The following is a 13,850-nucleotide window of genomic DNA, read 5'->3' as shown; positions in this document are numbered from 1 at the left end:
TGTTTCCACTAGTTTTCAGACTTCCTCTTGTGGTAGCTTGAGACTGCGCATCTGGATGTTTTAAACATACAAAGGAATTGCTAGAGCAAGCAAAAGAGAAAACGGTGCAGAGAGTTAAGATGTGCAGATAAGCAACTGGTGCACTGTGCAGCTAAAGGAACTGACAGGCAATCGGGGAAAATCTTTTTCCAAAGAAGAGAGCACAGGGTTAGGCAGAATGAAGACTCACGTCTGTGGCTTCGTTTTTAAAGTACTATTAATCCAAGTATATCTTTTTAACAAAACTTTAGCTGCACCGTCACCAATCATTAAGTTTCCTGGAGACAGCACTCCCAAAACAGACAAAGAACTAGCAGTGGTAAGTGTTGGTTTCATCTTTGCTTCAGATTTATATTGTTGTTTCATAAGCAGATGTTTCTTTCTTGTTTCAGCTGAAGCTAAGGAATGACTGTAGCATTCTCTCCCTAGAGCCTCTGGAAGTGCCAGCTAGCTAGCAAAGGTATCAGCTTTCAAAAGTTAAAGCTAGAGCCAAGTAATGTCTCCTCTCTTAAAATTTTTAAAGGCGGCAAAGAAAGTCTTTTTTTGTCCTTAAGTCTGAACATACAAAATAATTTCATTAAATCATTGTGACTATAATCAAAAGATTGCAATGGTAAGAGGGGAGAAGGGCAAATAAGAGACATCTAATTTTTTTACTTCAATCAAGTAGAAGTGATGGCTGTTGAGACTCACTTAATACATGTACTACAGCTTTCAGAAGTTTGTTTTCCAGATTGTTTACCGTGCGTTGCATAAACACAGCTTTAAGGAACAATTAGAGTTGAAAGCTGGCTCGAGTTTCAGAAGCCATTGTGACTACTTTTGACTTTGAAAAAAAATCTCATCAGAGGTTTAAAGAAATATTATTTTCCAACTTCAATCTGGAACAAAAAAAGGAGTTGGGATTTCTGTGACATTAGCAAATTATAGCTATAACTCCACAGCATTTTATTCTAACCTTATTTTAGCCCTGTGGACCTTCATAAAAATGACATTATGAGGAAGTCCATTTAAGGGGAGATTGAGATGGATTGTCCTTATTTTAGCATGTAAATGATAGACATTTCTCTTCTTCAGCAGTAAGTCCATTTTAAGGAAGATTGAAATAAATTATTCTTATTTTAGGACATGGAGGTTTGAAAGTTGGTCACTTTTATTTAGCAGTTGGTGTGCATCTTGGGAAAGCTTGCCAGGTTAAAGAAGGTTTGGGGGAGGGTAGAGAGACAATTTCCAGATGGGAGCTGTGGTGGAAAGTTTAGGAAAAACAGATAAACTACCCAAAAAGGGCATTCCTCAGCCTTTAACAAAACAAATTCACCCAAGGTTTTGCCTTAGCAGCACAGCAGCCTGGGGATGAGAGGGGGGGATTGGGGGGGGGGGGGGGGGGCAGTGCATGTGGGAGAAGAGAGTGGGGTCCCACATGTCTAATAGTTATTTAACCACTCTTAAATAATCTATTTTATTAGACACAGTCGGGCTTTTATTCAGTAACAGCAATCCGCATCTCCCCTCATCTCTGTTTCTTTCGAACAACCTATTTATTATGTGTACTCAGAGGAAAATTACAAGCTGGTTTAACTCTGCAGTTGTTCTTTGTCTTTCTTGTAGTATTCCTGGGTAATGCTAACTGGCTGCCTTTCCCTCACACCCTCCATCGGAACAGCCCCAACACTCAGCATCAGAACACAAATTGCTATGTTGCAGCTGGACCCTGTTTCATTAATGGTCTGGATCAAAATTCCAGATCACCACAGCTCCCTGCTGACTCTGGGGAAACTGAATTTTGCAGCCTAGGCCAAGATGTGGTTTACATAGACACTACATTTTCTTCAAGATTCTCTTCTCATAGAACAGCTGGTTATGTTCATTTCTCATCTTCAGTAAAATCTCCATTTTAGGAAAAACTGAGAGGGGTTAGCTTTTTATTTAGAATCCTAGCAAGTAAAATTCTTCACCATGCCTCATTTTATATTTTTGGTTGTATATCTTACTCCCAAACCTAAAATGGCAAGAGCAGCAGCCTGCTTCTTCAGCAAACTTGAGTTCTGATGTATAGCCTATATATTATATCATGGTACCTCTTTGGGAGATGCAAGCAGAAGCATAATGAAATATAAAAAACTCCATTAAAATGAAAATTGGGATAAGAACAGATCCTCCAAACTGGCCTGTTTGATTATGTTCGTAATGCATTCCACACAATTTCCACCAGGCCTCATTATCTAGGAGCAGACAAGGTAAAACCATTCTGTGTCCATTATTTGCCAGTGCCACAGTCTCCACTGGAGAAATACCCCATCAGAAGTTATAAAAATCACAAAAACTTGTCATAGTCTGTGCTTAGTCAGTAGGTGGATGGAGGACCTTCTGAAGGAAATGGTGTAACATCTTGATTAAATCCTTTTTCTGAGTAAGCTCTGAACCATTTCCTATGCAGGGTAGATGAGGTACGCCTGGACTTAACAAGGAGGTGGGGAAATCCAGGCTTGACCAACTGCAGTCATCAAATACCCTTTGCTGTGTTTTGCTGATGTAGTGGTCTCATCCCTAGTCTCCTGGGTGACCTTCAGTCAATTAATTAGATACATAAAGTAAGGTTTCCCTCAGCGATACTTCCTGGCACAAGAACTTAAATATGAAGTCATCTTGTCAGGCTTCTTGTGATCCTCAGAAATAATTCTCTCTGATACTTCTGATACATTTTTGGAAAATATACCTTTACCTTATTTAGGGTGTTTTCCTACCTTGGATTTATAGTTAGTATTCTGGATACAATACCTGGAGGATACTTCTTCCTCCGCTACAGACAGTTTTACTGGGAAGATCAGTAAATTGCAACCTTCCTGTCTAACAGCATCATTGTCAAGGGCATCTCTCAGCTCTGTGCCACGCTGAGCACCAGTTTGGGTGGCTCACCCATCAGTTTGGGAACACCTGCCATTTGACATGGCTGTAGCTCTTCTTTTAGAGAAAGGCATAAAATATTGCAAACCCGGACTTGAGTGTGGAGTTCCTGAAAATTCTGTGCAAAAGAACCATAAGGTTCACTTATACTGGATAAAGCTTAGAACTCCAGATAGTTTAGTCAAGCTGTTTAGAACCTGTGAATGAAAGTAATTAGGTAATGATAGGTTATTATCATTATAGAAGTACCCAAACTAGTATCTTCATCATAATCCATTTATCTACTCCTCAATGAGGATATAAATTCAACAATCTAAAGCTGTATGTAATCTAAACAGCATGACTGTGCCTATCTGTGCAATAGTCCAAGCTAAGGCAACAGCTTGAGCTACAGGTTTTCTCAAATTCAGTCTGGATCCAAACACGGAATCCAAAACCTCTAGCTAGCCAGCAGCCTGCTGTGTGGCCATGTTTGTTAGTCTCCAGTTAGGAACAGAGCTGATAAAGGATTTTAGACAGTTGCTGAAGATATAACTTCTTGTCACTCTCTTTCATTTGAATGACTATGCTTTTATGGCAGGCTTCACCACGTGCTAGAGACTGCCGGGCATTCCCTCAGGGCTGGTCCCTACCCCGAGATGCTCACAGTTATTCTGCCAGTCAACACTGAACTTACAAACACTGAATAGTTTGTGCGATCTCACTTGTGTATTGCACAGAAGATGGGGACCATGTACAGATAATCAGGACCACGGCTGTTTAACTTTAAATATTATATTTAAATATTTAATTCATTTAAATATTATATTTAAAATTATATTTAAACAGTTTAGTTTAACATAATTACACAACTTATCAACACACATCTGAAAGACACGGCTGCTTAACTGAAACAATTGCCAGGGAACAGACTAACCCATTGCTCAGACTTTTTTTTTTCAACTGCACTTCACCTGCTAATCACTACACCTGCTAATTGGGTCATACTGATCAAAATGGAAAATGGAAGAGACTTGGGTGGGTATATTTTAAATAAGAGATTAAAATAATGGTATTTGTGCTGTCTTTTTGATCCCTTATGACCACAGTTTTCAAAGGAGAGATAACTTTGTGATCTGCCACCATGGTGTATCAGAAAGATCAGTCTGGCCACAATCTGCTGGAGTGTTTGATGGAGTTTTAAGTATGCAGATCTTGTTCGGCTGCAGTGTCCAGCCAACTGAGATGTTACCAAACACCTTCTTCCTCAGGTCTTCGCAATGTTTGACTGAAAAGCAAACACACACAACATTCAAATAGCTCTATGCAATCTGAATAAACAATGTTTTTTTTCTTTTCCATTAATGTGGTCTCGTTTGTGTGGTTGCTTTGATACCTTGACAAGTTTCTCAATAATCCGTAGAGTCTTCCAAGAAAAAAAATACACAAAATCTAAAACTGTAGGCAGATTTATACATCATAAAGAAGCCAAAAAAGATAAAACCATTTTACTTTGTAGTTCTACATTAAAGCTCTGTGCTCTACTTACTAATAAAGCAATTCATTAAGTAAAGGTGATACCTAATAGTGGAAATGATTGCTCAATTAGCAATGTTGTGTGATCAAGGATGGTTTGTGTCAGTTAAGGAGATTCTGCTGGTCTCTCAGTTACTAATAATAGTAATTTTGAAAAGAAAACTTGCAAATTAGAGATGGAAATCTAAGATGAAATTACAGTATTTATTTGTAATAATTAACTATTTCTTTTATGAATTTTAAAGTCTTTGTTCTGTGCTTTTTTCCCAAGCAATACCTGAATAAATACTATGGGTGCCCAAAGGACAATTGCAATTTATTTGTCCTGAAAGATACTTTGAAGAAAATGCAGAAATTTTTTGGGCTGCCTGAAACAGGAGATTTGGATCAAAATACTATTGAGACAATGAAGAAACCCCGCTGTGGTAACCCAGATGTAGCCAATTACAACTTCTTTCCAAGAAAGCCAAAATGGGAAAAGAATCATATAACATACAGGTACTGACCGGTGATGTTGGGTTTTGCTCACATAGAACCATAGCACTTTCAAGAACCAATCAAATAAGACACTTCGAAGTGAGTAGCTGCTTAGAGGGCTAGACAGGATTTCCTGAATTAGAATCTCTTTGTGTTTGGATAACTACCAGATGCTTTAGCAAACACCTCTGAAATTTCAAATTGAAAAATGTCAGGGATAATCATCTAAAGATCAACTTTATTGTTCTGGTTGAGACTAAAGAGATTTCGGTTTTATTCTTTGCTCTGCTGCAAGCATCCTAAGGGGATACGGGAGTATCTCACCTGTCCATCTGCTCAGTGGGGACCACAGTATTTACTGACTGCAGAGGCCATGTAGGAGGACAAACTCCTCTGCATTCAGCAGTCATAAAAATGAAAGTCATCAAATAAATTTTGAAATGAAACGATTGTATCTCATATCCCTACAGACATGACTTAAAGCAAACCTATTGCAACAGGTTAGGCCCATTTTAATTTCTTACTCTGAAGAGTTAGGGACCAATATAGCTCTCACTGAATTCAGCAATAAAAAAATCTCACTACCTTAGGTGGTCCAGGAGCAAACTTTTAGCACCAATGAGATCAAACAGCAGGTTTCTCTTAGTTGCTTGACTTGGTCTGCTGCTTCCTCACAAGTTGTGACTCAAAGCACCCCTCATGCTGCAACTAGCCTAATAAACACTGAAAAAACCTGTGGCAGCTCTCACAGCCCCCACTTGCTGACGTGCTTTCTCTAATTCTTCCTCATTCTCCTTAGGCACAAAGTAGTTTCCCTCACTATGCACAGCCCCAGCAGCAAAGAATTGGAAACTTATCTTTTCATGGAGGTTAGCTAGCTATAAAGCGCTAAGAAGTCCAGTTAAAATACATGAAGAAAGCAAGGACAAATAAGAAAGAGTTTGTCCCTTTCCCATGTCAGGCCAATGGCTTTATCTTACTTGCTTTTACCTCCTATTTCCCCATGTATCCTATTGCCAATGTAACCAACACACTGATAAAGGATTAGCATTCAACCAGGATGAAACAACATACAGCTAACTACAAAGGTCAGGGAGAAGGACTGGTTTTCTGTTATTATTAAAGACCAAAACCGTCCACACTTGAAACTTTCAGAATGTTATTGAGCTCTTTGTCTAGCAAATAAATCTTATATATCCAGATGTGCTTGCATGTTCATGTCTAAAGTGACAGTATGACTTGTCAGAGGCTCAGCGCTGATGAAAACCCTGAATATTTTGTGCAAGGCCCACTGCCATACAGGCTTTACAGCCTCTGGCTATATAATTTTCTTCACGCTGCTGCATCAATTCCAAAGGAAAATAAATAGTAAGTGCCACATCTAAACACATCTCTGAATCAAAGGAACTGTTTAGATCTCACATGCAGCGGTGTTACCTCTTAACCAGTTTCATGACTGAGTCTACTCAGCAAACAACAAATACTGGGAGGGGGTTTATGTGCTGTTTAACTCTACCTTTTACCTCTAAGGATTATAGGCTATACCCCGGATTTGGATCCTGAGACAGTAGATGATGCCTTTGCTCGAGCCTTTCAAGTCTGGAGTGATGTCACACCACTGAGATTCAACCGAATAAACGATGGAGAAGCAGACATTATGATTAATTTTGGCCGATGGGGTACATTTTTCTATTTTTACATATGTTTTTGGTTTTGTTCCTTTCATTAATCCTTAGTATTGGAATGACCTACCCTCAATAAGTAGTATATAAGTAGCCTTTCTGGCAAACTTTGTCCTAGTTTGCTCTTGGCTTATACAGGCTAAGGTCTAATTTCACTAAGATTTTTTTTTCTTTCTTATACACGAGAGAGAGGAGTATTTATACAATATCCTTATACTATATTTATCTTTCCAGAAGACAATCACTAGGGGCAACATTTTATTTTTAAATTTACAAATCAGAAATAGAACTGGGAAATATTGTTACAGATCTTAAGATGATGTGAGCTGGCTTCCTGCCACAGAAGAGAATAGAATGCCATCATACTGCTTATTTATAGCTCCGTACTCAGTTTTCCAGTGATAGTGGTAGAGGTCCTACCATACTGGAGCTTGAAAATGCATTGGTGGCTTTCAATTTTGACTCCATAGCTGGTCTCTGTTCTTTAGCACAGCAGAATGCAAGCTTTCAATGCATTCTTTGGTCTTGAGGAATTTAAAAATATGGATCGTAAGCTGAATTACGGTTTGAGTCTAGCTGATGATAGGTGACGATTCATTTTTGTTGTACGTGCCTTCTTTATTAATTTTGGTTTCCTCTGAAAGAATGTTTATAGCTTTTCAGGGTAAACCTGGCGCATTTTAACTTCTTATGGACAGGCACAGAATTTTTAATACTAGTGAAGATACTTGTGCAGCCAATCACTTGGGAGGTAGACTTTGCAAGTGAAGTGAACAGTTGAAAGAATAACTGAGCTCTTTGTAATAGCCTCCATTTCAAGCTGGTTTGCTTTGCTTTAGCTTCTGATGAGTTGACCTCAAAACTTCAGAGATTCTGTACAGCACTCAAAACTTCAGATCCTCATCCAGGCTGGCTTGGTTCGCAAAAAAGAAGTCTTACAAAAGCAGAAGTGTTTCTGCTGCTTTTAGTACTTGCTGCTTATAGTTGGCTCAGAAACAGTGGGAGAAGAGCTGCTTCTACATTCACTCATTCTTATCCCTTTACTGCATGTCGGATTCACAGGAGCTGGGCCATCCACAAGCTTTTTCATTTTCAAGATTTTTCATTCTTAACCGAAGGATCTACTTTGAAATGAATAGGAGTAAAGCATCTAATACATGTCAAAATCTTCTCCTTGACAACTGACACACTAGTTTACTGAAATGAATGAACTGAACTGGTATTAAGAGAGTGACACTAGCATAAAATCAGTGTAACAGAGTAGAGAATCAGGCCTGTGTATTTAGGGCTTCTGTTAAATGGCAAGACATCAGACCAAAAGGCTTGAAATGATGCAACTGGAGATGCTGGCAGCCAGCTTTGATGCACAGGTCAGTGTGGTGGGAAAGCTATGAATACCAGGGTTATGCCCTTGCCAGCCTGCCTTACCCACACGCGGCGTATTTCCAAGAAAAGCCTACAGTGTAATAACAGGAGAGCTGCTTAACCTGCTGTTGCTGTGTGAGAGGCCCGAGTCTCAGAGCGGTTGATGTGGAGGAGGAATAGGCTCATTCACAGGACTTGGAGCGCTGAATAAGAGCTAACTTTCCAGAGGCTCACTACTGAGACACTCAGCGGATTTGCTTTCCTGCTTAAAGTAGTCAGTATTCTGCATAAAGAAAAGAGCACAGCAGTCTGAGGAGCAGCAGCAAAGTAGCCTGCAAAGAGATATCTCTCTTTTCTTTCCAATCTCTGTGTTGGAGACTGGTATGAATTATCTGAAAATACTCCTCATCTACAACACATATTTTACAGCTCCTACCAGTCTCCATTGAGAAATAGCAGTGTGTATGCAGTTATACATCCAATGTACAATGTTTCACTGTTCTTCACTGTCTTTGATACCTTTCCACAATACTTATAAGATATAAAATAACATGCTGTGACAACTGCGGTACTGACACTTAATGTTCTTTGTAGGAACTGGCTTCTTCTCTTCTAGTTCAGTCTTGCCAGCACAACCCATAATAACAAACTCACTCACTGGAGTATTCTGCTGCTGTCTTGGATGGGAAAGTACCCATGATAATCATCATTCATGTAAAGACTCTGACAGAGGTGAAGAAACTGCTCTTTTTTGTCTGCTTCCTCCTGCAGAACATGGTGATGGCTATCCATTTGATGGCAAAGACGGTCTCCTGGCTCACGCCTTTGCACCAGGGCCAGGAATTGGAGGAGACTCCCATTTTGACGATGATGAACTGTGGACTCTTGGAGAGGGGCAAGGTACCAGACTTCTTAATGTTTCAGAACATATAGCTTGCTAGCTGCTATGTTTTAATGCTGTTTCAGGCATTAAAACATAATGCATTAAATGTTTTCATTGACATGTCAATAAAAGTTAGGGGATGAAAATTAATGTATACAATTTAAATTGTTCTCTACAAAATACTTATGTAATTCCTAAATAAACATTACCTAGGATTTCCCTTTCTGTTCCTCTACTGTTGCCCCTTGAAAAAGTGAATTAATAATGGGCCTGATGCTGCACAACCTTCATGAATTGTGGGAAAAGTACAAGGCCACGACTATGATTTTGAATGCTTCAGTTCTCAGGTACCCCAACTACAACATCTTTAAGTTCATTTGTAAGAGGCAGACTGGCCAGTGCTGTTCAGCTTAGCCTCTATCTGACTTAAGCTGTGGCTCCCGTTGTTAAAAATGGAACCATCCACCTGAATAAGGATTTATATACTCATGGTATGTGTCAAAAACAAATAGGATATAAATCCCTTATGCTGATGACTGAAACAAAATCAACATCAAACAGTGGATCAAAAACATCTCCAAGAATCTTTAACAGGCAGTTTGCCATACCCTGTAGAAGAAAACAACTGAAGTCCAGATAATATCACCCAAACTAGACAAACAAGACCAAGTATTAGTAGTTTGGAACCTCTTTTTTTCTGCTTGAACTTTCTTGAACTTTATGCCACAATCATATATTTCTAATTATCATTCTTCTACTGTAAAATAATTTGGAAAACTTAGAATAAGAACTCAAACTCATGTTTGCCTTCCATTTCAAATTTCTAGTTTTCTCCCATTTAAAAAATAATAGAACTTTAATACCAAAATAGTCAATTTCTTTCCATTTGGCTTTCTTTTAACTTTAGCAGAAGCACTGACCAGCATATGTAGTAACCGGAGTGGATCCCTGCCTCAGACTAACAATGAACAGGAGGAAACTGTTTTCCATATTAGTGGAAACACTGCACAAGCACCCAGTCAGTTACTGCCATTAAAAGAAATGCTATGGATAAGTGAATTATCTATACATTAACATATGTTACAGCACCAGTACTTAGTCTTAGGACTACATGTGACAAACAGAAACAAACCCCAGGACCTGGGTGTGTCTGCATTACTACCCAATCCCCCAGTGCCACTTTTGATCTCATTCAAGTCAAATTGGAAATACCAAAGTGGTTTATGAGGCACAAAGCATGTTCAGCTCATGCTCAACTGCTGCCTGGAACCTTTCAAACTATACTGAAAGCTTTAGACCATATTACCAAAGCAACTAAATTACTAAATCTATTAACAGCATGTCTAGAAGTTTGCATTGCCATAGTAACAACAACATATATATTTTTCTGGGCTGATTCTAAGGACTGTTCATTCTAACACTTCACCATGAGTAATACCCATGTAATTCTCTCAAAATTACCACTTATTATTTCAGCTATGATCATCTTGCCAATAGAGAGATCAGCAGCATATTGAATTTCAAAGTGGAAATTCAGACTGGAAAAGAAGATGTCCAGAAACTGTATTTTTCATATCAGTTGGTGGCTAATCTCACCACTGTATTTGTTCTCTTTATAGTGGTTAGAGTGAAGTATGGAAATGCAGATGGTGAATACTGCAAATTTCCCTTCTGGTTCAATGGCAAGGAATACAACAGCTGCACAGATGCAGGACGCAGTGACGGATTCCTTTGGTGTTCCACAACCAAAGACTTTGATGCAGATGGCAAATATGGCTTCTGCCCCCACGAGTGTAAGTAGATCATTGTTTGTACCATTTTTTTCCTGGTAGACTGTTCCCTACTTATCTTGCCGATCCACTGCTTCTACTCTTTCCACTTCCTTTCTGGCAGATTTAGATTTACTGCTCTTTAGTATCTCTGCAACATCTAAGCAGACAAAACTCCCTAAAGGCTCCCTTGGTGTAGGAGAGTTTGTAACTGATGACGACCCCGGCCAAGGCATTTCTCTTGTTTTTACAAGGACGTATTGGAGATATGTCAGAAGCAGTGTCAGCCCCGAATATACATCAGAGACACTACGGGTTCCGTTTCATAACCCAGGTCAACCACCTTTTAGAGTAAGGATAGGGCCAACACACTAAATGACAGGAATCTCTCCCTAAATTGCAGGCCATTCCACTAACAATCGCAACTGCATCTCCTTCAAGAGCAGTAACTGACAAAACGTAGCAGTTAAGGATGAAACCCATTAAGCCAAACCTCCGTAACTTCACATACGAATTTTACCAACTGGTGGCCCAGGTCCTCTGAGTCTGAGAGCCCTCTTAGTGTCACGTTGCACTATTGTTGTCACAAATCACCCTTTAAACAGCCTCATACTGATTTTCAAAATAAAAATGATTGAATTTTAAGTATCTGTGCTGGTACTCAGTTATTTGTACGTTGGTACATTGCAGATTGCTAGCCAGGACAGCACTCACATTTTTAGAATTTAGGTTTTTATTTTTAATGCGGGTCTTAGGACTCTTACTCATGAAGCAGTTCCAACAGCTCACTTTAGATACAGGAACAACACTGTATTTCAGAAATCACAACTCTGTATCAGTATCTGTACAAAACTGTTAGAGGGCTTAGAAAAGCTAATATTGTACTTAATTTCTTTTCGGAATGTGAACAGAATCCTCTGTTTTACAAGCAATTTATTTCATATTTGGAAGCACTCATTTACACATTAGACAATGTGTATAATGCTTTCATGTAGCCATAACTTTTTAAAAATATACACAATATGATTATTATCTTTCCAATGAAATTCTGACAGTGTGTTTCCTGTTAAACATTGGGAACATGTATTTATATGCTTGAAAATTTTGATGAGTCTACTGGATATAAGATTTCGGACAATTTATTATTATATGAGTGTTAATTTGATCTCCTGTATATCACACTGCAGCAAACCTTTAGAGAAGCAATTAAGTGTAATTGGCTGTAGCCTACTGTGCTATTTTATCAGCAGTGAGAAGAGTAGAGAAGGTAAGGGGCTTTTAGCTGCCTGTTCCACCTCCTGTTTGCCAGCACCTATATTCACAGACATTCCCAGTACTGCAGTTTCCCCCATTCCCTTTTTTCCCTTTGTACATAGGAGTCACTAAAACTCCTGCCTGCTACTGCTGTGTCGTAACAAATAATGAGAGAGTTATGAAAGACAACGAAACACAAAACAATGGAGCTTTTGTTTGACACATGCTAATTCTGCTTGGAAAAATAGTACTAAACTTATTTATAATATTAGGGCTATAGGCAGTCAGTACAAGGAAAGAGAATGCAGATTGCTGAAAGAAAATTAGTGATGTTTAAGATGCAAAGCCAGCAAAACAAGACATGTTCAGGTTTTTGCCAGACCAAGAATGCACAAGCACAGCCCGAGATGTCCCAGGCAAGCTCAAGGAGTATTGTAAAAACACATGTATGTGCGTTAGTATGTATGTGTCAGTCAAGTACACATAATTTTTCAAAGACCAGAGATATGTGTATGTAGAAGAATTTCAGATATCATGTCTTCAAAACTTTTCCAGTATCCTATTGTAGCCAAACACTAAATGGATTCCTGCTTGACAAATTTTGGGGATTTCTCAAGTTCATTTGCAAGACCATACAGTTTCCAATAGAAGATTACAAATTTTCTGCATCAGGATGCTCGGGGTTTGCAGAGATAACCAGATGTAGAACATATCAGTCTTCTAGGCCTAATCTGATGAAAAAAAAATACTCTTTAATTGCCAAAACCCTAAACGCCCATTATAGATCACATCTAGAGCTGGGATCTACCATGGTGACAGCTGTTTATATAATTATAGGGGATGAACAAGCAGGAGCGTAAACTTTTAATAGACTTCAGTTAATTGAAAAAAAGTTATTGTTAGCTACATAACTTTCAGAACTAGCTTCTTTAGCCTAACGTTTACTGCAGTAGATCATATGCGTGCACACGCACATACCCACACAATCATTTATTTCCTAAAACTTTGCCATCTCCTTCATTCCCCATCTTTCCCCAAATCTCCTCTCACTCAGGTTAATCCTTCCAGCTGGACAAGAGCAAAACTGGGCTTATTTCTTCAAAATACCCCAAATGCTCAGATATAGTCAGATTGAAGCCTGGATTATAGGTAGCTGGACAAACTGAGATCCACATACCCTGACTGATACCTTTGTAAAATCCCAAAGTCACACAAGATCAAAAATGTAAGCAGTGAAGCGCTCTTATGGAGAGCTGATTCTGGAAGCTGATGTTCCTGGAAATGCTTGTGTCAAGGTTTCTGAAACGGAACAGAAGGGTTTCAGCCTTTTGTTTCTGATGTAATTGTTTCGCAAGATCCTTGAACTGTTATGCACAGATGTTTCTTATTAAATTCAGAGCAGCATTGTTCACTCATTATTCCAAGAAACCATTTGCTAAAACCCAGCTAATAAATTCAGATAGGGGAGGATTTACATCATAGAATCTGTGTTGGAGGTGACATTCCTGGTTGTCAGTGTTTGTTTCTCCCCCATATAAATCACTGAAGTTAGTTTCAATTCTTTTCAGAGCCATGCTGCATATTCGGAAACATTTGTAACGCTATGGTACTGCACCAAGCTTTTCTAAAGTTAATCCCAGATGTGTACCCTCATTTTGTAGACTGATTCAACTATCATTTGGCAAAGCAGAAGAAGGGAAAGCAGAAAGTTACCTACCTACTACACAAATCTTACGCAGGTGTGCTGAACCTCTCCTTTGCCATATGGGATCAAGGAATCTTGAACCTCCCTCTGTACCAAACTCCACTGACCCTATAGGGAGTTTAGGCTCCTTTGGCCCTCTGATATCTATTGTTACTGGTATCTGTACTCTGCCTGTACTCCCGCACACTGGTCACAGTTCTTGTAGGCTGCTGTTCAACTGCTCTCCCAGGCAGAAGCCTCATGTAGCTGCAGCTACC

At 39.1% G+C, this 13,850-nt stretch overlaps 1 protein-coding gene across 1 annotated transcript in view; it reads left to right on the top strand.

The window, feature by feature from the left end:
* Nucleotides 1-217: 217 nt before the first annotated feature.
* MMP2 (matrix metallopeptidase 2) overlaps nucleotides 218-13,850 on the top strand; it is a gene marked incomplete at its 5' end in the record, with an annotated part of 35,899 nt that continues 22,266 nt past the window's right edge. Inside the window, 5 exons of the mRNA XM_082005753.1 lie at nucleotides 218-358; nucleotides 4,730-4,956; nucleotides 6,466-6,614; nucleotides 8,754-8,882; nucleotides 10,485-10,658. Of these exons, the coding sequence (XP_081861879.1) occupies nucleotides 218-358; nucleotides 4,730-4,956; nucleotides 6,466-6,614; nucleotides 8,754-8,882; nucleotides 10,485-10,658 (820 nt within the window). The remainder of the gene's footprint in view (nucleotides 359-4,729; nucleotides 4,957-6,465; nucleotides 6,615-8,753; nucleotides 8,883-10,484; nucleotides 10,659-13,850) is intronic.

The sequence above is a fragment of the Phaethon aethereus genome (genome assembly GCF_964289735.1).
Source record: "Phaethon aethereus genome assembly, chromosome: 13".
Taxonomy (NCBI): domain Eukaryota; kingdom Metazoa; phylum Chordata; class Aves; order Phaethontiformes; family Phaethontidae; genus Phaethon; species Phaethon aethereus.
This window is presented reverse-complemented; position numbering and strand designations above follow the sequence as displayed.